This window comes from Indicator indicator, chromosome 6, assembly GCF_027791375.1.
Source record: "Indicator indicator isolate 239-I01 chromosome 6, UM_Iind_1.1, whole genome shotgun sequence".
Lineage (NCBI taxonomy): Eukaryota > Metazoa > Chordata > Aves > Piciformes > Indicatoridae > Indicator > Indicator indicator.
This window is the reverse complement of record NC_072015.1, coordinates 8,566,132-8,589,706: the sequence shown is the minus strand read 5'-3', so window position 1 is coordinate 8,589,706 and position 23,575 is coordinate 8,566,132. Positions and strand designations below refer to the sequence as shown.

Here is a 23,575-nt window from a genome sequence, read left to right as displayed (position 1 = left end):
TCATATGCAGTCATGGAAGTGTAACCGATAGCTGATTCCATTCTGATAGCCATACAGGATTGATGAATATTTATGCTTATCAGGAATGTACTTGTACACACCCTGTTCATAACCATAATCCCTAACACTCCTTATTACAAGGATGACCTGACATATGATTTTTAGTAAAGCTGTCCACATTTGTCCAATGTGACATCACAGATAACCCACCAGGGTATCTAGCTTCAGCTGCTGTCCACAAACCAGCTCAGTCTCTGGGACACGTTTTTAAGAGACGTTTTTTCAAGAATATTAGAAAGTGTCCTCTTGAAGGTCTTGAAGTAAAGGAATGATTTTCTGATGCATATTAAAGGACCCATTTAGGCTGCAAATGGTTTTGAGACCAGTGTGCAAATCCCCAATATAAGCAGCCACTCTAACAGCACATGAAAGGCGAATCAGTCATTTTAGTTAAATTCTTTCATTCTGTTTGCATTGTTCCTCACAGGCTTACGCCACGATTGGTACCTTGTGGCAGCATCTTGTCTGATAGTTGTTAGAAAGGGGAAAAGTTCTAATGGAGGAAAAAATTCCATAAAAATATAAGTTCTGTAATGGTTGTAATGACACCTTAGAACTGATTATAGACAATCTCACGTTTGTTGTCTCAAAACACTGTGTGATAATGAGGTATGACACAAGTATGAGTTTGCAAGAAGGGAACATGAAACACATACATGGCTATCGTGTGTTCAGAGGCGTTTCAAACACGTAATTTCAGTATATTTATTTACATCTACAAGTAATCCAATTTCTGAATGCTGTTTGAAATTACTGGAAACGTGGCAGATGGCTTGCAAAGAATTTTTGACGGATGCCCTTTTTTTCCATCAAAATACATTTCCACATATATTAATAAAAATATGTCTACTAATTTTTGTTTGCCAAGAACTAGCTTTATGTTTTGAAGAGTTATAATATTGATTTCCCTCACACCCCACCCCCCCCACCCCCCCCCAATATGTGCTTTTTTAGAAAAACTTGGGGCATTTTTAACCAGAAAACATTCAGAGGTGAAAAAATCCTAAAAATTAGTCAGAGAAAATGGGAAATACTCATTTACATTTTTCCATCCACTTTTATCAATCAATGTACATTAACATGTTTTGTTCTCATTGGTGATGCAAATGCCTTTGTCACTTTGGGCTCAATAAGGTTTGATCTAGAAACCCTACATTGCATAGCAGATTCTTACCTCAAAAAATGCAAGAACTTTTGAGATCTGATTAATTTAATCTCAGTACAGGCAAAGTACTAAAATGTTTCTGCTAGAGATTGTCCCCCTCTGCTCAGTAGAACTGAGGCCACATTCCAAATACTGGGTTCAGTTTTGAGCCCCTCACTACAAGAAAGAAACTGAGGTGCTGAAGTGTGTCCAAAGAAAAGCAACAAAGCTAGTGAGGGATCTGGAGAAAAGTCTCATGGGGAGCAGCTGGGGTAGCTGGGGTTGTTTGAAGAAAAGGAGGCTCAGGGGGAGATTTCACTCTCTACAGCTACTTAAAAGGAGGTTGTAGCAAGGTGGAGGTTGGTTTCATTTCCTGAGTAACAAGCAATAGGACAAAAGGAAAAGTCCTTAAGTTGCACCAGGGGAGGTTTAGGTTAGACATTAGGAACATTTCTTCCCTGCAAGGCTTGTCAAGCCCTGGAACAGGCTGTGGAAAGAAATGGTTGCATCATCATCCCTGGAGGGATTTAAAAGACATGTAGATGTGCTGCTGAGGGGCATGCTTTAGCAGCAGATTTGACAGTGTTAGGCTAATGTTTGAACCTGATGATCTTAAATGTCATTTTGAGCCTAAACGATTCCATGTCTAGACCTGGATGCATGGGAAAGGATGTGTTTCTGATGCATATAATCACATGGAAATAACCATAAAGGAATAATGACCGGCATCAAAAATCTTTAGACTTTTTTGAGGAAAATTCCATTTTTCAGGGCAAATTTTAAACAATTTTGTAGTATATCTATAATTAGGATTCTTTCTTGCTACTTTATTTTCATTAGAGAAACATATGAGCTTCTTATTCAGGTCTCCTTCATGCTTCTGTGGCAAGGGCTCACCATGGCATGAAATGTAGATAATGCACACAAATGTATTTTTGGCTAAACAAAAGATTTAAAGACACTACTTCAGGTACATTTTGATGCATCTAGAATATGATATTCCATCTATGCTGAAAAAAAAAAAAGAATTATTAGATTTTAAATATTCTTCTTTAAAGCAAATGGATGTTTATTAGGAAAAAAAATCTTATCTGATTTAATGCCATATCACTTTTGTCTTGTTTTACGTGCAACTGATAAAGAAGAACATTTGGAGGGTTAGAGGTGGGCAATGAGGTATGACTAGCAGGAGGGAAGGGAGTAGAATGTGTGTGCAAGCACAGGAGAGGACATGATTTGTCACTTACGAAGAATGATTTATAGGCTTGTGTCTCTTGGATAAAAACAGAAGCACATGCATATGGATTGCTCTGTGTCTCTAAAGCAAAGCTGTGGAGGCATTTGACACTGCTTTGATGGGCATCACTAAGCTAGAAGTACGTACTTAGATACATAGTATTCAACCATAGGCCTGAGGGTTACAAACCTTCATACCCATTCAAAAGGATTTCCACTTTACCACACACTCATTATGCTGGTTTGTGGTATTTGGGTAAACAGATAAACAATACAGCTAAGTAGCATTTTTGTCTATTGTAGAGGAAACATGCTTGTTCCTCCGCCATTGTGTTCAGATGCAGAGGCTTTGGGAAACAGGCCATTTAAAAAAAAAAACAGTAAATGAAGCAGCTAAATTATTATGAAATAAGTGCAAAGAGAAGCTTGAATATTGATTTTTTTTTTTAACAAAATTAATTTAGCTTTCAGATTCAAATTCTAGTGTAATCCATGCATAGGTTTTCTAAAGTTTTCCATATTTAAGGGTATAGATCTCAAACATCCTGTGTTTATTCTGATATGCTGCTGAGAGTGAGAAGATTCTAATTTCCTCTGACTTCATAGAATCATAGAATCAGTCAGGGTTGGAAGGGACCACAAGGATCATCTGGTTCCAGCCCCCCTGCCATGGACAGGGACACCTCACACTAGATCAGGCTGGCTAGACTTCAGGTTGGCTGACTGGATATTGCAATACATTTACAAATAAGTAGCTGAGGTATCATTACTGCAACTCATTGCAAGCTGTTTTTATACAATTGGTAAAGCCAGGTGATCTGACCAAAAGCCAGAGACTCAAATCACGGCATTCAGTTGACTGGTCCTAAATTCTCAATAATGGGAATATGCCAGAACTGGATGTGGGAAGGGAAAAAAATGTATAAAGAGAATGAGTAAAAGGTTGATGTTGATAGTTTGCTTCCTGGGATTTAAAGGGAAGGGAATTACATCAGGAATGCACATTTGCTGTTACTAATTCTTCTGTTATTAATGTTACTAGTCTTAAGAAATAGTGACATCACATGAATAAAAAAAAGGAAAGACTTGCGAAATACCATAGCTTCAAAAAAAAGGTAATTTATAGGATGCATTAATCATAAAATTTTGGTGAATAGAGTATCCTAATGTTACTTTACACAAGGAACATCTGCAATGGAATCATTTTGGGTTTGGATCTGGGGATACTGCAGCAATACACTTTTATAAAATACTGGACATCATTTGATATACAAAAGCAGAAGGGCAGTAGCACTGAATAGTCATCAATGATTAAAGTCCAACATCTAGAATGAATCATTATTGTATGAGTTAAAATAAATGAACAAAGGTGAATCATAGTGAAATAACTATATTGTGGAGACAGAGTGTGAGAGGAAAACATGGAATTAAAACTATACCTGTATTTGTTAAACCTGGAAGCTTGATCAAGAAGAAGGAATTCCTAAAATCTTTTGAGCAGTCTGTATGATCTTGTGCATCTGTTACCCCTTGGCCATATGTACTATATTTGTACTTCATATTTCATTTTTATTCCATATTTCTTAACATTTTTTCACATTTGCTACATTCAGCAAGTAGGTTGTAGGAATGTTGCAACCAGTAAGAGCATACCTAATGTAAATGGGTCTTTAAATTATTTATGGATACAAAACATTGTTTAAGATAAGTCTTTAAAAAGAGTTTTGTTCAGTTATTTAAATATGCACAGTATTTCCTGCCAAATGGGCTGATAACAACTCCAGGGGATGTAGGAGCATCTTGGAAATAATTAATGTGGTTAGTTTTAAGCTTCATGCCACCTGCTGGTGTGAGTGGAAATAAGACTGAAAAGGGGATGCACAGTTCTGCAGGAAACAAGGGCAACAAAGGGTGATGAAGCTGGTGAGAGGTCTTGAGCACAAGCCCTATGAGGAGAGGTTGAGAGAGCTGGAGTTGTGTAGCCTGAAGAAGAGGAGGCTCAGGGGAGACCTTCTTGCTCTCTACAACTACCTGAAAGGAGGTTGTAGACAGGTGGGGGTTGGTCTCTTCTCCCAGGCAACCAGTGACAGAAGGAGAAGACACAGTCTCAAGCTATGCCAGGGGAAGTTTAGGCTCGAGGTGAGGAGAAAGTTCTTCACAGAAAGAGTAATTGACCATTGGAATGGGCTGCCCAGGGAGGTGGTGCATTCACTGTCCCTGGAGGTGTTAAAAAAAAAGATTGGATGTGGCACTTGGAGCCATGGTTTGGTTGTCAGGTGGTGTCAGGTGATAGGTTGGACTTGATAATCTCTGAGGTCTTTTCCAACCTGGTTGCTTCTGTGATTCCGTGAAACTGGAAGTTATTTTATTCTTGAGTCAGAAGGGGCCTGAGAGAACAACCCGGACTCCCAGCAGGGACTAGAGGATCTGACTATAGTGTGAAGTGCCCGGAATGGCATCCTGACTGCACAATGTGTGGCCTGTCCCATCAGGTTGTAGTGTGGGGTTGCTAGAGGCACCAAGAAAGGTATGGGTGAGTCTTAGGACCCTCTCCACTGGACTCATGGCTGCAGAAAAGTGCTATGTGCAGTTTGCAATGGGCAGTTCTCCTTTTATGATAGTACCTAAAGCCTTCATTTACAATGTACCAGGCAGAAGTCCTTCTCTTCTGGATTTCACCTAAGAAGCTCCTCCCCCTTGTGTATGGTGGAAGGGAAAAGTTCCTCATTTCTTAATCCTGAACAAGCTTAACTGACCAGGGCTGTGTGTGTACTCCCTGCACACAGTTTTGTTGACTATGCTCAAGGCAGGCTCTCAGACATGGCACAGCGGTCAGAGAGACCATCTTTGGAGCTGTTTGAGAGAGCAGCAAGAAGCCTCAAACTGTTGCTTCCTCCTTTTGGGAGCAACATTTGCAGTGAGGATGTTGCACATTTGCTGAGTGAGGCTGCAGTTCTGCCTGTGGCTGGCTATGCTCTTCACTGATCCACATCCAGAATACTGATTTGATGTCCTCCTTGGCCTCATACCTGCTTCATCACCATGCTCTTATCTGGTAATCTGGACTCTTGGCTGGAGCTAGTGACCATCACCAGAACTGCACAGCTTGCGCGCTGCAGTGCTTTGACTCTCACAGGCAAGGCTGTTGCCTCTGTCTTGCTGGCTCCTGGTTCACTTTCCCTTATGGAGCAGCTTGCTTCTGCTTCTCAGCACCAGCCTACTGAGCTCTGTCCAATGAGGTCTTTCCTTGCATACCGCAGCGCATCACTTCTTTCAAGTAGAACTTCCAAGATCAAAGCTGACGTCTCTCCAAAGCAGGCTACATCTGAGACAGGATCTGCACATTTACAGCTTTGGATTACAACTTGACCTGTTTTGGGGAAGTTACTCCTTTTCCAGAATTAGGTCCTATCTTGCCTGCAACATGTGATTCCTCTATGTAAATAAATGCCATTAGCACAGGCATCCTTCACTCAAGTGATTAATGAATAGAGAGAATAAGACCAGATTTATATTATCCCAAGAAAGATGTCTAAGCTTAGGTGAACACTGCTCTTAAAATGACCATTTCTTTCAGGTGATATGTGCCAGGTTAGTCAGAAGTCTTAATTCTGTGGAAATTTCTTCAGTGAAGACAAGTAAGAGGTAAATGGGCTGAATCCTGTTCCAGGCCCCATTATGTCCTTTCAGCCCTCATAACTGTAAACCATGGTAGATATGTTTTCAGAATACATTTACATCCAAGAATTACAAGGATCTTCCACACTCTTCAAAGGGTAAAGTTTGAAAATTTGAAAATTATTGTCCAGCTCCATGCTTATATTTCAGACTTGGACTTTCCTAGGACTAGAGGCTGGATCCAGAAGATCACAGTCCCTTCATTCTTGCTTCTGATTTGCAGATGTGTCACCAAGTGCTATGCTTTTGGCAAGGACAACCCCCATCTTCTAGATCCCAACATACAGCCATAGAAGAGACATTCAGGGAGGGCTGCAAGGTTTAGGATATTTCTGGCTTGTATCTATATCTGGCTTATATCTGAAGACTGCAGCCAGCTGGCTTCATTTACCAAGTTTTCTAAATCTAGATAATCCTACTGCCAGATCCAGCTTTTGTGACTTTTCCATCCCTTCTGCTTCACTTTCCTTGGAGGAAGCAGGCAACAGCAGTTTGAACAGCAGATGCAGCCTGAATGGCCAAACATCCTCTGTTCTGTGCTCAGCCCACAGGAGTGAGGCGATGGCTGCTTCTGCAGAAGAAGAGGATGGGAAAGGAGGCAGCTGATAAGGTAATATCTCTCTCCTCCTACCCTACAGCAGCAAAGGAAGTTCTGCAGCTTTCTGCAGGAGGAGGGATAAAATGTGGGCATTTGTGCAGGCAGCAAGGAATAGGGACCAGGTTAGTTGCTGTGGGCCCAAATCCTGTTTCAGTCCTTTTGCTGAGGTCAGAGCAACCTGCGTTCAACTACATAAAACCTGTGGTTAGCTGGAATTTGGTATCATCTGCTAGCAATGCCATCAAAGCTCTTGAGTTCCTTCCCAGCATTTTGTCATCTTGTTCCTTCTCTTCCACCCACAAGGAGTGGGTACAGATGAGAATGAGTGCTTCACAGCTGCCATTTGTAACACTGTCGTATCATTAATGTGAAAACATTGGAAAGGAGGAGGGATTTTTTTTTTCTTGATCTGAAGCATCAAAGAATAGAAAAGCAGAAATCTTTAAATCTGACAGAAAGTGTAAGTGGGTCATAAATCCCCATTCAACATTCTGTAAACAGACTGTTTTGTAATGCAATAACTAATAATATAGCTAAATTAATAACAACATGCATGTGTTGTGATGTTTCTAATTAAGTGGCAGAATACTGTAGTCATCTTTCACTCAGTTCTGTCATAATGCAGTTTTAATGCACAGACACATGCTGTTTGATACCATGATTTGCTGATAGCATCATATTATATTAGCATCAAATAGTTACTTTTGATCCTGTTAGGTAAATCTGGTGACAATACTTTCTTGCAGACCTTTCATTTGGTTCCAAACTAGCTACTGGAGCTAATCTGCTTGTGGCTGATGGGTCCCTCATATTCACTGTATTTTATTTTTTCTTCCTTTTTGGAAAGTTCTAACTAATGCAGTTTAACTGTTGCTCAGAAGGTGGATAAGGAAAGAAATATGTTAATTTTTCCCATGCTTGGAGAAATTATGCCATTATCTCATACATAAATGCCTGTTCTGTGGAAGACAGCCTTAAAATTTGGCACAAAGATGATAGAATTTCTCAGATCTGTACAGGCAGCATCAACACATGCTTGATTGGGTTGAATTCCTTGTGGTATAAAGAGGGTAAGAGAGCTCAGAGGAAGCGGTTGCTACCATCAAGAAGTTTGAGCCTAAGGATGGTGATAAAGAACTACACAGAATCCCAGCATAGTGGGAGTAAGAGACCTCTGGAGATCATCTAGTCCCCACTCCTCTGCTAAAGCAGGTTCACCTAGATCAGGTTGCACAGCATCTTGTCCAGGTGGGTTTTGAAATTCTCCAGAGAAGAAGACTCCACAATCTCTCTGGGCAGCCTGTTGCAGTGTCCTGTCACCCTCAGAGGACTTTTCTACATTTGTATTTCTACAGGAAATCCTGATGACAAAACGCTTCCAGAGTTTATCTATTGTCCTGCTGAGGCTGTCACCTCAGAGATGTTCACTGCTACCTCAGACAGTAAAAGCCTCCTGAAACTTACCTCTGTTGCAGGCCACATTTTGTCTCTCACAACTATTGCTAGTAGGGTTTGTCCACCCCTTCCCCTCAAGCACCTCTCCTGTTGCCACAAGGTTTCTGTGTTTCAGCATTTGGTAATGTAGAGCAGAAGCATTGTCACTTCTGTGCTCAGAGCCATTTCCCTACTCACACCCAGCCTGCTGGAAAGCAGCTGACTTCAAACAGAAAAATGGAAAGTGGGGAGAGTATGAGAATTTGAGGAAGAGGTCTCACAAGCATGTGATGTAATAGATGTGAAGGACAGGAGCAAAAGAGGAAAGCTGAAGGGGACAGAGCAGAATTGCAGCATGGCTCCTATCAATGTACTATTCCCAGTTGTGGTGGTAATGAGGGTTTGAGAGCCTCTGTACTGTGCTGTGGTGCACTGTGGTATTATGTCACTGGTGTCTCTCATAAAATATTCACAAACAGGGACACAAAAGCTCCCCAAGTCTCAGTGCTGGTTCACATTTGATCTGGCCAAGGAATTGAAGCCCTCATGACATGATGGATTTTGTATCAAGGGACACAGTTCTGCATGATAGAGTTTTTTGCATTTTGCATTTCAAAAAAGGAAAATAAATGCATTAAAATGAAGAATCAAGCAGATGCTAAGGATAAAATTTCAGCTTTGCATCTAACTAATCAATACAAGCATTTCTTTCGATAATGATATAATTTCTCCATTTATGGAGAAGATAATAATTTTTTTCCCATACCTTGTTGGAAACAGAGAATGTTGCTTTGCTTGTGCAACTCTCATCAGTCACCTTGTGCACATTACTGTAACAGACTTTCATTACATGAATACATATTCTGTCTTTTGTGGAATCTGTACCTTGCAGTGTACAGGGATGCTGTTGATAAATTGCTACAATAGCTTGTAGATTCCTGAATTTTAGTTTCCTTGGAATTGGAGGGGTTTTGTTCTCATAGGAATATCGAAGAACTTACTTTAATGTTACTTCTGTAACAATGCTCAGGTGCTTGTTGCATTTTAGAGATTGAGAAAAACCCAGCAAAAAAAAAAATTAATCATTGCCCTCAGCTGATTTTTTTGCCCTGATTTTTAGGTGCTTGGTGTTTACTTATGGTGTTGAATGCAAAGGCTGTGTTGTGACTTGTACAGATCAAAATGTGTCACAACAACCAAGGCAATGCAGCATGTGTTAGGCACCAGAACCTCAACTGAGCCAAACATTAAAGGTGGTGGTGAGCCCTGTGTATCCTGGAACAGTGGCATCCCCAGGGTGGATTAGGTCTTGCTCTGGGAGAGTGGTCTCCAGAAGGAAGGCAGAACTCTGTTGGCCAGACTTCAAATTTGGTTAGGAACTGATGAAAAATTAATGGTGGAAAAAAGCTGGATTGCATTTTCAGAAATGCAAAAACCAGAAAGGGCTGATAGAGCTGCTTGGTTCTTACAGTTTTCTTCAATTGAATGCCATGTTTAAAGTTTAAGGAACAAAATACCCCTTCTCTCTGAAATTGCAAGTTTTCTCCAAAAATGGAGCTGGTGAGAAAAATGTGAACTGACTTTACCAAAAATATCATCTATGTTGTGAACAACTCTCAACTACATTAAAGCAAAGATGCTTGATTATTCTTTCCCTTTCACAATGCTGCTGGATGGGGTCCAGCATTCTACAGTGAAGGATGCAGATCAGTGACAGACTGCAGTTTGTATGCAGTGTATTGGACTGCGCTGAGGGCTTTCCCAAATCAGTTATTCCTGCAGCACTGATTAATATCACCTTATGATCCTGAAAGCATCAATAAACAAGGAGGAAAAGGAAGGACACCACAGGCTTACACAGCAAGCAGCAGGCCATTGCTGTCCACTTTGACCTGTCTGTTTAGGTTCTACAACACCAGAGTCTGGTCCCTAGCAGCTCTGTTTGCTCCTGCTGGGCACCCAACAGCTCTCCTAGCTTTCCCTTATCCTCTGAAAGGGTAGATCAACCCTGTCATTACTCCTGTAATCCCTTTTACACCCTATACACTTTGAAGGCCTTTCCCTGGGGCCTTTGGACACTTCAGTAGGTCAGTTGCAAGGGCTGGCCCATGTCTGCCCCTGTACCTCTTTAGGTCTTAATTGTGCAGTTAAAATAGTAATTTTCTGAGTCAGTAGCAGAGTTGCTTACCTTGAGCTCCTTGACTGTAAAACAGTCTGTGAGCAGACTCAACATCCAAAAAGTAGTCCATCTTGAAGGAACTTTATGTTTTTGTACAATATTCCGGTATGGATGATCAGTCAGATTCCTGGGAAAGATTACAGACATGTCAGACACAAAAAAGCTGCCGAGTTTCTTTGTGGAAAGAATTGTGTAGGCAGTTACTAAAGTACTCATTTGGCATATTAGGGTCAATGCATTTTTAAATCACTATTCATAGAACTTCATAAGTATCCTTTTCTATTTTAGGGTGCTTGGTTTAAGTCGTTGTCTAAAGACATAAAAGAAAAGTCCTACTGAAGTTTTAGCAAGATTGCTACTATCTTCCTTGTACAATCACCTTTATGCTAGCCAGTCTCCATTGCTTGCAATACCTACTTAGATTCACCTGCCTTTTATATTTGCTCTCAACAAGAAGATCAGAGGTTTGGGGCAGGGACCTTCTTTAATCAGATCCATGACCAGCACCTCCAAGTAGGTACTACAGTAACAGACTACATTAAGGACAGCGTTTGTAATGCTTCTACTAAAACATTGCATTGGAGAGGAGGACACAATATGCTGGATATTGCATTCCACCGGAATCATCAAAAGCCAATTTTGCCTTCTCTCTCCCCTCTTACTGACCAGAAGTAACAACAGAATATCCCACCACCAGTTTTAAAGTATGTGATAAGAGTAATCATTAAGAATACTCCTAGCCCTGCTTCTTATCTCAGGTTTGTATTTTTGGCATTCTCCCAAACCCCAGATCTGTCTCAATCCTGGATTACAACTCTCCAAGATGCACACCGAATCAGGTTTGCCTCTGCTGAACAAAGTTTCTGGGATCATACACATTATCATGACCCTTCTCCAGCCTTCTTGCTACCTTTTGCATTTTCTTCTGTACTAAACAACTGACATAAAACCCAGGATTTGCAGAAAATACACAATCTGGTTCTCTCCTCCACACCTGAGTTAGCTACAGCATGTAATCATAAGCATAGAAACAGCTCTGTGCAATGTTTATTTTAAGAAAGACAAACAAAAATACCTCTAGTCCTATTTCATGCAAACCATCCAGGAATGTTTGGGGCAGGGAGTCTGACCCTTGCTTCAAGCAGTTCCTTTGGTTACGTTGACAAAAATCAGCAAACCAGGGTTCCAAAGCTTATCCTTTTGCCTTCGATTTGGTTTTCATCAATCAACATGCAGCACTTTCTATAATCCAGAAGCTATCTTGATGAGAAAACTTTTTAAATCCCTCAGCAATCTACTTTACTGTACCACTCCCAACCCAGAAATGATACTTACTGCAGTGTCAGAAGCTTCCTGGCAGTGGTGTAAGCTCCAGTAGTTTTAAGGAGGGGTTCCTTTGATCTTACTAAATGTTCCCAGTGTAAGCAAACAATTTTGATTGTTTGATTGGAACTCTGATGAATAATGCATAACGTCAGCTGGACTTCCTTTATCAGATAAAAATGGCCAGGAGATGTTGTTACTTAGCAACAGGAGGTGACACTATGATCATCTCCCCCACTCCCCCTCATCCTGAGAAATTAAGCTCCTGTTTTTGATTTGATAAAACTTTCCCAAGGAAAAAAAAAAGAAAGAAAATCTACATCAAGTTTCCTTAAGAATTTGTTTTTCACTCTCATCTTCCTTGTTGCATCTGATATTCTGAGATATTTTAAGTGTTTAGTAATGATTAACCATACTGTTGTGTTTTGTCTCATAATTTGCTTTCAGTAGGTAAAATAAATACTTTCTCCATCATTTACCGCAAGGGTAATGAGATTGTTAAATGTCTGCTATGAATATAATGCAAATACCACTTTGAAGAGATGAATTTCTTATCTGCTTACTGCTTGTTGGACCAGGCAAACAGAAAAAGCAATACACAAAACGTTCCTTAGTGATGCTAAGAAACGTATAGATCATCCAGAAACCTTTTCTATTACAGAATTCCTACTTTAAGTAATTAATTTATTCTCAAAGGAGCTCTAACATCTGATACAAGCATTCTCAAGGAATCATTGCCTTTCTGCTTAAGATTAAAGCCTTCCGCAAAACACACGATGTATTCAGGAAACACAGATTGCTAAAAAGCCAAAGCACTGTGTAAGATTTTTGAAATAAATAAATAAAATCAGATGCAGGAGAGAAGAAGTACTTACCAGTGTTACTGACCTCTTCCCATCCTACTGTCATGGAATGAGACTAAGCAAATGCAACCCAGCCTGTGAGCCAGAATGAACAGCTTCTAATTTTCACTTCAACCTCAAAATCAAGAGTACTGAGTGGAGAAAGGTGACAGATCTGCTGTTTTATATTATGATGAAATGAAAGCTCTTAGCACAGATCTGAGTAGAACTGCTTTTTTTTTTATACTACATTAGCCTGCTAATTTGAGGAAAGTGAAAGGCTTTGTTTTACTGTCTTTTATCTGTTCTCTTTGCTACCCCCACGATTTAATTTGCATTTAAAATTATTCTTATGTCTCCACTGCAATCCAAGGTATGGAGCATTTTCTAATCATGATGAATGTTCAGTGTGGGGTTTTTTTGTGCAATGCCACTTTTATTCTGAGCCAGAAACATGGTGAGTAATTATAATTGCCAGCTATTTTCTAGAATGAAATACAGTGTTTGTCTGATGCAGTTTCTGATTTTTCCTCCATTTAGCAGCACATTGCAACAAACTACTCAGTCAAAGCATCAGTAAAAACATAAATCAAATAGCACAGTGTCATGCCATGATAGCTTAAACATGCATACCCATAGACAGTGAAAGCAGAATATGTTTCTACTGAGATCTTTCCAGTTTTATTTTGCCTTTCCTGAATTGGAAAGTGGGCTTGTATAGTTAATAAACTGAAATACAGCCCAGTTATCTCTTAGTGGCTTCCAGTTCATCTAGTTTAGCATTATCGGAGCTGCACATTATTTGGAATTCTGATGAGGCCAGGCACCAGGGGCAAAGAAAGGGCCATGCTATTAAGTTGCACACAGGCATCCCTCACAAGAGAGTCAGGACCCTGCTTCTTCCAGCAGGTCTTGGTATAGTTCCCCAAAGTTTGATTTTGGAAGAGGATTAGAAATTGGAGAAGGTGGTGATAAAGTGATCCTGTGATAAATGTAGACTCTGAAGTTCTGGCCAAGGGAAGTGTCAGGGAGAAATCAGGCTTAGTCTTCCTGTATTTACAGATACTCTGCTCAAAAGAGCAGGTATAAAAGCCCTCTGAAATCCACTGCCACCAAATGTTACTGGTGCTCTAAAATTGTGGGTGCTGAAAGGTTAGCTTTTCAGTATGAGAAAACTTTATATCAAATAGCATAGGATTTTTTAAGCTTTTAATAAGAAACCCAAGATGATACATAATCCCTCAGGGTACAGGTTAGAAAGTAGGAGTCCCTGTGAGCAGAATACTCCATGGATTTTCACTCCTAAGATTTCTTACATGCTTCATCAAGACACCCAGACAGTGAGCTTTGCAAACTAAAATCCGGAATGGCTGTTCTTACAGTGTTACCCCACTAAATATTGTTGGATCAAGTAGGCGTCTCACGGTGCCACCTTAGTGGTGGAGCTGTCTTATGCAAACTGTGTTCCTGTTTTCAGGGATGTGACAAGCATTTTCATTCCCAAACACAAATCAAAGCAAAAAGAAACAGCAAGAAAACAGCAAAGTGCCTTCTTGCATTTTGGAGAGTTGTTGCTAGCACCTTCCTCTTTGCATTTTGGAGAGTTTGCATTTGCCATGATGATTATTGAGCAATAGGTTCCTCCAAGCTGTCCTCTAATAATTATTGGATCGGTTATCTTATGGACTAGGGGCCAGTTGCCTGTTTAGCCCAGATGACTTTCTTCCTCAGAAAACCAGGAAAAAAGAAGAAAGACTGACAAAACAGAGACAGAAGTTAAAACTGAGGACATAAGAACACTATACCTCAATCCAAGGAGTATGTCTGCCTGTTTGCAAGTAATATGGAATTCTTTAATTTTTAATAGGAGCACTGGATCTCCTAGTCAAAAGGAGGCTAAAAAACCCCCACAGAATAGTAGGGATTGGAAGGGACCTCTGAAGATCACCTAGCCCAACTAGGACTGAAGCAGGGTCACCCAGAGCAGGTTGTACAGGATCACCTGTAAATCCTGGCAGGTTTTGAAAGTCTGCGGAGAAGGAGAGATCCTCTCTGGGCAGCATCTTTCAGTGCTCTGTCACCCTCAAAGTAAAGAGTTTTTTCTTTAAGTGAAATCTCCTGTGTTCTAGTTTGTACCCACTGTCCCATGTCCTGTAAAGAGGCTAGATCAAGATCCTTTTGATCTCCACCCCTTAGATACAGATTAACATTGATAAGATCCCCACTCAGTCTTCCCTTTTCCAGGCTAAAGAGCCCCAGGTCTCTTAGCATCTCCTTGTAAGAATGATGCTTCAGTCCCCTAATCATCTTTGGTGTGTTCCATTGGAGTCTCTCTCCCCGTCTGTTTTGACCTAGGGAACCCAGAACTGGACACAGTACAATCCTGAATTCTGGAGCATGTTTTATAGCACCTGTCCTTTAACCTTCAGTGTGTCCTTCTGATCCTCTTTGGCATCAACTCCTTAATCTGCATTGTCATCTTCCACCACAACTGACAAAGTGTAGTCATTGATATCACCAGCAGCTTCTCTAATGACCATTGCAAGATCATACATCTTGAAACCTTCACCCATCTCAGGGATTCATAGTTCACTTTAAGTTATAGTACAGCAGTTCAGACAGCTGCTAAGATCTTTGTCTGACAAGGGGGTACTTAGCAAGAGGAAAGATAACAGTGCCTTTGTATTTATATGCTTCTGTGGCATTCATCACCATAAGGAAAATCCTTCCGTGCCTGGTTACAAAGTCTTTATGATGGTAGTGTGGGCTCAGTTTTGACCCACAATCAAGAGGAGCTTTACCCTCAAGGAAATCTATTACCTCCAGTTCAGTTGAAAAGCCTAAATGGGGCTCTGAGCAGCGTAATCTAGTTAAATATGTCCTTGCTTACTGCAAGGGCGTTGGGAATAGATGGCCTTTAAAGGACTCTTCCAACCTAAACCATTCATGTTTGGAAAAGATGTTCAGGTGAGACAGATCTGTTTTGGGTTAAATATGAACCCCAAATCAGACTTCACATAACCTCGAGTCTCACTCTGAAACTTTTGCACAGCTCTTGAGCAAAGGCATGGTACACTGAGATGTGTGCTCTGACTTGGTATCCAAAAAACTGGGCACTTCGGGGGGCAGGACAGGGAAGGGCAGCAACAGATGGAGCAGAAACAGTATTCTCAAGCTCTCTAAACACTTCTTTGTGCTCTGTCAAGCCCTGAAGCCAAACTTGCAAAATCTCTGCAGAGAGGATTGGACCAGAAGACTGGACCTCTTATCAGTGGAAATCCCTGCTGAGGAATACAGGTGCAATGGTTTTGTAATATACACAGATACCCATGGAGGACTAGACTGAGGCTGAACTTTGTGAGCTAGACCATAAAACAAACCAACCAACCAATCTCTGCTAAAAGAAATGCTTGGGAAAAAAACTGTCACGCTTTAGAAAAATCTGAAGCCAGCATTCCTCATCATGAGATTAAGTAACCTACAGCATCACATCTACTTTTTCCCAAATTTAAAAAAAACAAAACAACCAACCTCCCCTCCCCCCTCTTCAAAAAAAAAAAAAAAAAAAAAACAAACCAAAAAACCAAAAAGAAAACCCCAAAACAACAAACCAAAAAACCTCAAGAGGAGAATAATTGAACACTTGGCATTTCAAAAGAGTGAGTAGCCTTCTGGGTTTCTAACAGATACATGTAGGCATAGGGCTGGGGTTTTTTCCTACCCTGAACTCTATTGAGAACATAGCTGTTACTGTAATGACTCAGCCTTGGGGAAAAAAAAAAGTCTGCTGCTGACAAACACTAATATTAACCTGAAAGAAAGTGGGAGAGAGAATTTAATGTGTGACTGAAGACGTGTAGGCAAGGTGATTATTACAGAGAGTTGTTTCCTGAGGGATACATTCAGAATAAAGGAAGAATATAAAAGTTTAAGCCCTTTAACTACAAAGATTGGGGTTTTTTGAAATTATAATTATTAGTCTTGTGCTTAGATATATTAGAAAGAGAGGATTAGCCAGCAAAATTAGGACAAAAACACATTCTCTATTTCTTTTCTGTAATGCAAGACAAATATTATGATGCACACAAAATGCAAAAACCCACAAAATATTCAAGTGAAGGTTGCAGATACTTTTCAGTGCTTTCAGAAGTGCCTACAATTCTGTACAACACTCTCTTGGGGTCCCTCAGGCTGAAACCACTTCGGAATTTTAAGAGACTTGTCCAGAAGAAGAGGAATTCCCTGTGCAGAGGTATTTGTTTTTAATGCTTCTGCCATACAAATTATCGATATCCAGAAACACTGAAGAGCACATAAATGCGGTCTTGTCATGGTTTGGGCTTTCATAGCATCAGGGTCACATTCTTGCTATTTAGCTCCAAAGCATAAACTGCGTGGATACCAGTGCAGAAGAGAAGAGCACAAAAAGAGGAAACCCCAACATCCAGTGTCATGAACGAGAAGTTCAAGAAGTTTCTAGTTGAGAAAATCTTAACAGTGTTGTCATGGAGAACAAAGGTTAGCTACCCTGCATAGAAAAAAATCTATTCTGAGATGATATATGGCAGTTTGGTACGCCTTCATTTGAGGGAGGAGAGGTTGAAGTCATAATTAGATGATAAACATATTAGAGAAGACAGGTTTGGAGAGAGCATGTATGTTAAAGCCTAATCCTTCAGTCCTTATACAGACAGAAATTCTTCTGCATTAATAGACCTTCGTCATCCTCCTCAATTACATGACCAGATATGATTTTTTTTTCTGTAACTACGCAGCAATGGAAGTAGAACTTTCTTGAATTCATTCTCACGGGTGAATTGGTGGAAGTAGAGAAACACTGAGCTCTCTGTGTCAGGGGAAGCAGATGAAACTCGTAAAATACCTCTTTTGGGTAAGCCTTCCTTTATTGCCCCACCTGTATGCAGCAGTCATGGACATGGAGGCATCCCTTTTGGCTTCTTACTCACTTCTCAAGGAGGTTTAGCAAGAGAACTTTAAAAGGATTCAAAGGGGCAGCTGGAAACAAACAAAATCATCTCCTCTGTGATTTCCTAGGACTGAGCAGACACCAGAACTTAGAATATCCCCTACAGAAAGGACATTGTGATTAGCCAAAGATGTAAGAGACAATGCCTTTAATTTGAGCTATCACAGTGATTTCAGTCTTAACTCTCATTAAAAGAAGAGGAAAACCAGCACAGGGAAATGTATGCTTACAGTCTCCTCATAGCCTTTGAGAAATTGCACTGAGAGTGGATCATTCCTAAGTCTTGTTTCAGTTGGTTGATGGTTTAAATGGAATAAACCATTCTGCAGTAGCTGAGCAGCTGGACATAGCTACACTAACATGATTACATCTAGGAATGCAATCTGGTTAGAAAAAAATCAAATGTCTTCTTGCTAACTGTCTCTGTGTAAGGCAAAGGCTTAATAACTGTGTAGTATTAATGAAGTTACAAGGTGTAGTCCTCAAATAACATGACGAGATTTAATATTCATAGGGAACTGTGCATGCATGGATAAATAATGCCAGTCTCTGCATCATTTACATAAAAATCAATCTCATTTCCCTTTTCTACAATGTGTTATCCTTCAAAAAATGCATCAACTTCTGATACTGTTTTCAGTGTTTGGCCTATGGTTTCTGTGGTTAACCTCCCTACAAAGACAAATCAACAAGAACTTCAGAAAAAACATTCACTTGTTTCCTACTCTGTGTTGCTCTGGAGCTACTGAGGAGCCACATTTTTTTTTTGCAGTGGGGATATTTATAGGACTTGTAATAAAATGGGTTGGTGTAATTGACAAAATCATTCAGATACCTTGAGTATTCCCAAACATATATTGCTGTACCCCACTGCTGGAGTTACTCCAGAATTTGCACCTACCTTCAACTTAGTTTGGACCCAAGCTTTTTATGTCCACAAGCTGGATATTTTTGTGCATTTCAAATATATGAGTATATAGAACTACATAATATTATGCTTCCCCTGCATTATTGAAGGATTTGATTCTGCGTAATGGAAGTCTATGCAATGTCAAAAGTGACAAGCCAGTTAACAAGCCAGAAGAACCTGATTCTTTCTTAATGATGGTGAGAATGTGGAGCTGTCAAGTTACTTCTACCTAGTAGCAAAAGCATGGCCTAAAAGAGGAATATGTATTGCAGTAAGGTGTTCCATTAGCATGATGGGGGCTACACTAGTTCTTCTGTCTCCTCAGGCATACCTGCATTCTGCCCAAATCCTTCTCCTTTTTCACCATATGCTGCAGGCCCAGGAGATTACTTCAAACTCTTCTTGTTGCTCATGATTTCAAAGAATTTTTGCTTGCCTTTGAGCAAAACCTTTTTGCACTTCAGTAGGAATTTGTAGGACTAACACCAAATTTGCAGAACTGCTCATGCAGATGCTCTTCTTCAGGTTCTTCAGACTGACAGAAGACCAAGTCTTTTAACAAGGCCAGACTGGAGATGGTTTCTAAAACACAACATAAGCCCAGGACAGGTCCAGTGATTTATGTGGGTTGCACTTATTCCAGTCAATCCTGTTGAGAAGAAAAAGAACGCATTTATTTTGCTTCCCAAGTTTCACTAATTATTAGAGGCAGTACAGTTACGTTAGCGAGGTGTATCCCCATGAAGTGACAGAACAGCATGAACAGGCAGACTGCAAAGAATTGCCCTGACAAATAACATTTCACAATCTATGGGTGGTTTTCTCAAAATAACACTCAGTGCTTACGCAGTGCCCCCCGGCTGAAAATTAATTTTAATGAAGCATTGTTTTCAGGAGAATGAAATCAAAAGGCATTTGTGGCACAGCCTGGAAACTAGATTTTTATATATATATATATATATATGTTTCATTTCACAGGTGTTCATTTAAAAACTCCCTAAAAGTCAATGAAAAACCTTGTGAATTTAGATTAGACTCAGTAAATGCCTCATTTTTTTTCCTTATGGGGCAGATTCTTCTCTTATGGACTACCTTCAGAAACACTGCAAGTCAGAACATGAAGTCTTCTGATGAACAAGGTTAGCAAATGTGATGCCCAGAAAGGCCAGAAGGAGGATCCAGGAAGCTACAAGTCTGTCAGCCTGACCTCGGTGCCAGGGAAAGTCATGGAGCAGATCATCATGAGTGACATCATGTGGTACACACAGGACAACAAGATGATTTGGCCCAGTCAACAAGGGTTTATGAAGGGCAAGTCTTGCTTAACCAATCTGGTTTTCTTTTATGACAAGGTGACTTGCCTTGAAGATGAGGGAAAGCCTGACAATGTTATATACTTGGACTTTAGTAAGGCCTTCAACAGAGTTTTCCACAGCATCCTTCCAGAGAAACTGACTGCTCATGGCTTGGGGAGGCACGCACTTTGTTGAGTGAAAAACTGGCTGAATGGCTGGGCCCAAAGAGTTATAGTGAATAGAGTTAAATCCAGTTGTAACCAGTTACAAGTGGTGTTCCCCAGGAGTCAATACTGAGGCCAGTTCTGTTTAACTTTATCAATTATTTGGATGAGGGATTTGAGTGCAGCCTCAGTACATTTGCAGACAACACCAAGTTGGGGGGGTGTGTTGATCTGCTGGAGGGCAGGAAGGCTTTGCAGAGAGATCTGGATAGATGCTGAGACCAACAGTCTGAGATTCAAGTGCTCAAGTCAAGCATCAAGTGCTGCACTAGGGCCAGAACAACCTCATGTAATGTTACAGGTTTGGTGAAGAGTGACTGGAGAGCTGCCCAGTGGAGCAGGACCTGTTGGTGTTGACTGACAGCCAGCTGAACATAAACCAGCAGAGTGCTCAGGTGGCCAAGAAGCTCAATGGCATCCTGGCTTGCATCAGGAATAGTGTGGCCAGCAGGTCTAGAGATGTGATTATCCGCCTTTACTTGGCACTGCTGAGGCCACACCTCAAGTACTCTGTTACTGGTGGGGCTCTCACTACGTGAAGGACATTTAGGTGCTGGAGCATGTCCAAAGAAGAGCAACTAAGCTGTTTTAGGGCCTTGGGCCTGAATCTTATGAGGAACAGCTAAGGGATCTGGGGTTGTTTAGTCTTCAGAGGAGACTGAGGAGGGGCCTCATCACACTCTTACAACTACCTGAAAGGAGGTTGGAGCAAGGTGGGAGTAGGTCTCTTCTCACATGCAACAAGTCACCTCAAGTTGTGCCAGGGCATGTTCACATTGGATATTAGGAAAAATTTTTCACACAAAGGCTTATCAAGCATTGGAACAGTCTGCCCAGGTAAGTGGTGGAGTCCCCATCTCTGGAGGCATTTAAAAGATGCATGGATGTGGTGCTTAGGTACATGATTTAGTGGTAGTAGTGGCTTAGCATTAGTGGTAGAATTGCAAGCTCTAGATGAGCAATTGGACTTGATGATCTCAAAGGTATCTTCCAACCTCAACAGTACTATGATTCTGTGAACTGCCATTTATACATTGTGTAGTAGTAATTTCTGAACCAATTACATTTTTCAGTTAGCAAAACCAGCAAATATTCTTTGTGTGGCACATGCATTGTCTACACAAAACTTTCAGGGATCTGAGTGCCAGCAAAGCACACAGTTGGCATCCTATTCCTAGACAGGCTTGGCATGAGTGATAGCTTTAACATGGGATTGCTGCAGGCTGAGATACATGACAGGCACCTCTTAACTTTTTTATGTGATCATGTGGGAGCTTACAGCATAACTATAGATCCAGGGCTTGCTTCCTGTTTCTTTTCCTGGCTTGTATCATCCATACGATGGCCTGCAGAACTAGAGAAGTCATCACCCCTGTACTGGTGAGGCCTCATGTTGAATATTGGGTTCAGCTTTGAGCCCCTCACTACAGTAATAACACTGAGGTGCTGAAGCATTTCCAAAGGGCAGCAAAGCTGAGGAAGAGTATAAAGCACATGTCCTCGAAAGAGTGACTGAGAGAACTGGAGTTGTTTAGCCTGGAGAAAAAGAAACCTTCCCATTCTGTACAACTACCTAAAAGGAGGTTGTAGCAAGGTGGGGGATTGGTCTCTTCCAAGTAACAAGCGATAGGGGAAGAGGAAACACCCTCGAGTTGCAACAGGGAAGGTTTAAGTAGGATATTCGGAAAGTTGTCTTCCTCAAAAGGGTTGTCAAGCCCTGGAACAGGCTTGCCCAGGGAAGTGGTGGAGTCACCATCCCTAAAGGGATTAAAAAAATGTGTAGATATGGTGCTGAAGGACATGGTTTAGTGGTGACTTAGCAGTCTTGATCTTAAATGTCTCTTCTACACAATTCTATGATTTTGCAATTCTGTTGATTTACAATATTCAAACCAAGTGAATGTAAAAGGGAGCACAAAGAAAAGCTCAGCCTGACAAACAGTGCTCACCAGTTCTGTTGTAATTGGGGTGTGCACAGCAGTAATTGCAGGACATTCTTTTCCTGGGGTTACTGCTGCAGCAGATTTACAGATACTGCTCAGGAGGAGAGGTTGTGGTGATAGCTCCCGTGTTGCGTGACAGAAGGAAACCTGAATCTCCGAGCATCTGTGGAATTAAGCCCTGAAGCTACAGAGATCTTATTTTGAGGTCAATGTCTCTGCAGGAGGTGAAGGTGATGCCTGGTCTGCTAATGTAGCCCCACTGCAGTTTTTTGTGAAATACAGCTTTAATATTTCCCCCTCCCCTATAAAAGAATCCTAAGGTAATAATAACAATAAACCCCCTTCCCCCTCCCCCAATGTTTTCTTTTCAAACACATCAAACATCAGAAAAGCTGTCATTTCAGACCAACTTCTGCCCATCCCTATGGCAACTAATGGAAGCATTTAATACTATATATACAAAATGTAATTTGCTCCCCCGCCATCTCTAGTTATACTCTTCTTTTTATGCTAAAATTGCTCTGTGACGCCTACAATGTTTGGAAAATGTTTCTGAAGTGACATGCATCAGAGGTTCAACGTCATTGCAAAAAAGCTCAAGTGACCAATTAAAAAATACTGATTTTGAAAAAGCAGTGGAGGAAATTAGCAAAGGCCAAAAATATCTTGTCTGAATGGTCATATTTGTAGTCTTGGAATGCCCTGTATTAAAAATCTAACAATGTCTTCAGAAAACAAAATGTGGCTAGGAAAAATCAGGCATTGATGATTAAACCAGTAGAAGTGACAGTATTTAATATATTCACAGGCTGCAGTCAGCAGTCTCTGTCATAGAAAGAACTTTAAAAGCTATGAAGCAGTATATGGAAACCCTTACTCTGCCTATCGCCTTCTAGCTTTAGAAGTTGCTTAAAGTCAGATTGAACCGGGAGCTTAAAATATTAAACTAAAATAATGAAAAGATAAAAGTCCTATTTTTTTTTTAATCTCCTTTTCAGAAGGGAGAGATGTAGAGTATTCAGTGCTTACAGCTTGGTGTCATAAAGCTTCTGTAACAGAACACACAGTTATTATTTGGCTGTCCAGATCATCTGCCTTGCTGTTCTCTATTCTTTACATCTTGTATCTATACCTGTTTCAAACAGTGTCGGGTACCAGACAATAAAAAGCATTATTAAATACAAGCAGGCATCTTTCTTGCACCTTCCTTGTGCTAGTCCTCTAACAGGCAGAGGTCACTGCCAAATACCTGTAGCCTCCTAACGTAGTTCAATGAGATGAGGGTCTAACCAGGTACCTTACCAGCAAAGGAACCACACACAATACTAAAGTTAAGAAGCACTGACCATGCCTTTGTATGGTCTGTACCCCTGAAATATTGTCTACCTGGATCTACAAGTGGTGGGAGATAGAAATACCAATGTGCCCAAAAGGAGTAGGACAGATTCTAGGGGAAGGAGAAAACAATTGCTGTATGAAGTGAATGTTGCAGTGTTCTATAGAACAGCTGGCTTTAACTCTGTGATAAAAACTACGTTACCTATTTCTTATTTGGTTTGTGTAGGTATAGGATTATGAGCAGCTCAATCCAAACTGTGATGCATGCAGATAAAACCAGGCTGTATTTCAATCAGGGCCTAGACTGAAGTCATTGACAGTGGCAAAGATTTGGTATTCAAGATATTTTAGTGTTAGGATAAAAAGAGCTTGTGCCAGCAAGTC

The 23,575-nt window shown here is 40.6% G+C and overlaps 1 protein-coding gene across 1 annotated transcript in view; it reads right to left on the bottom strand.

The window, feature by feature from the left end:
• Nucleotides 1-10,399, bottom strand: part of PHACTR1 (phosphatase and actin regulator 1) — a 326,072-nt gene extending 315,673 nt beyond the window's left edge. Inside the window, exon 1 of the mRNA XM_054381958.1 lies at nucleotides 10,339-10,399. Within this exon, the coding sequence (XP_054237933.1) occupies nucleotides 10,339-10,399 (61 nt within the window). The remainder of the gene's footprint in view (nucleotides 1-10,338) is intronic.
• Nucleotides 10,400-23,575: the final 13,176 nt, after the last annotated feature.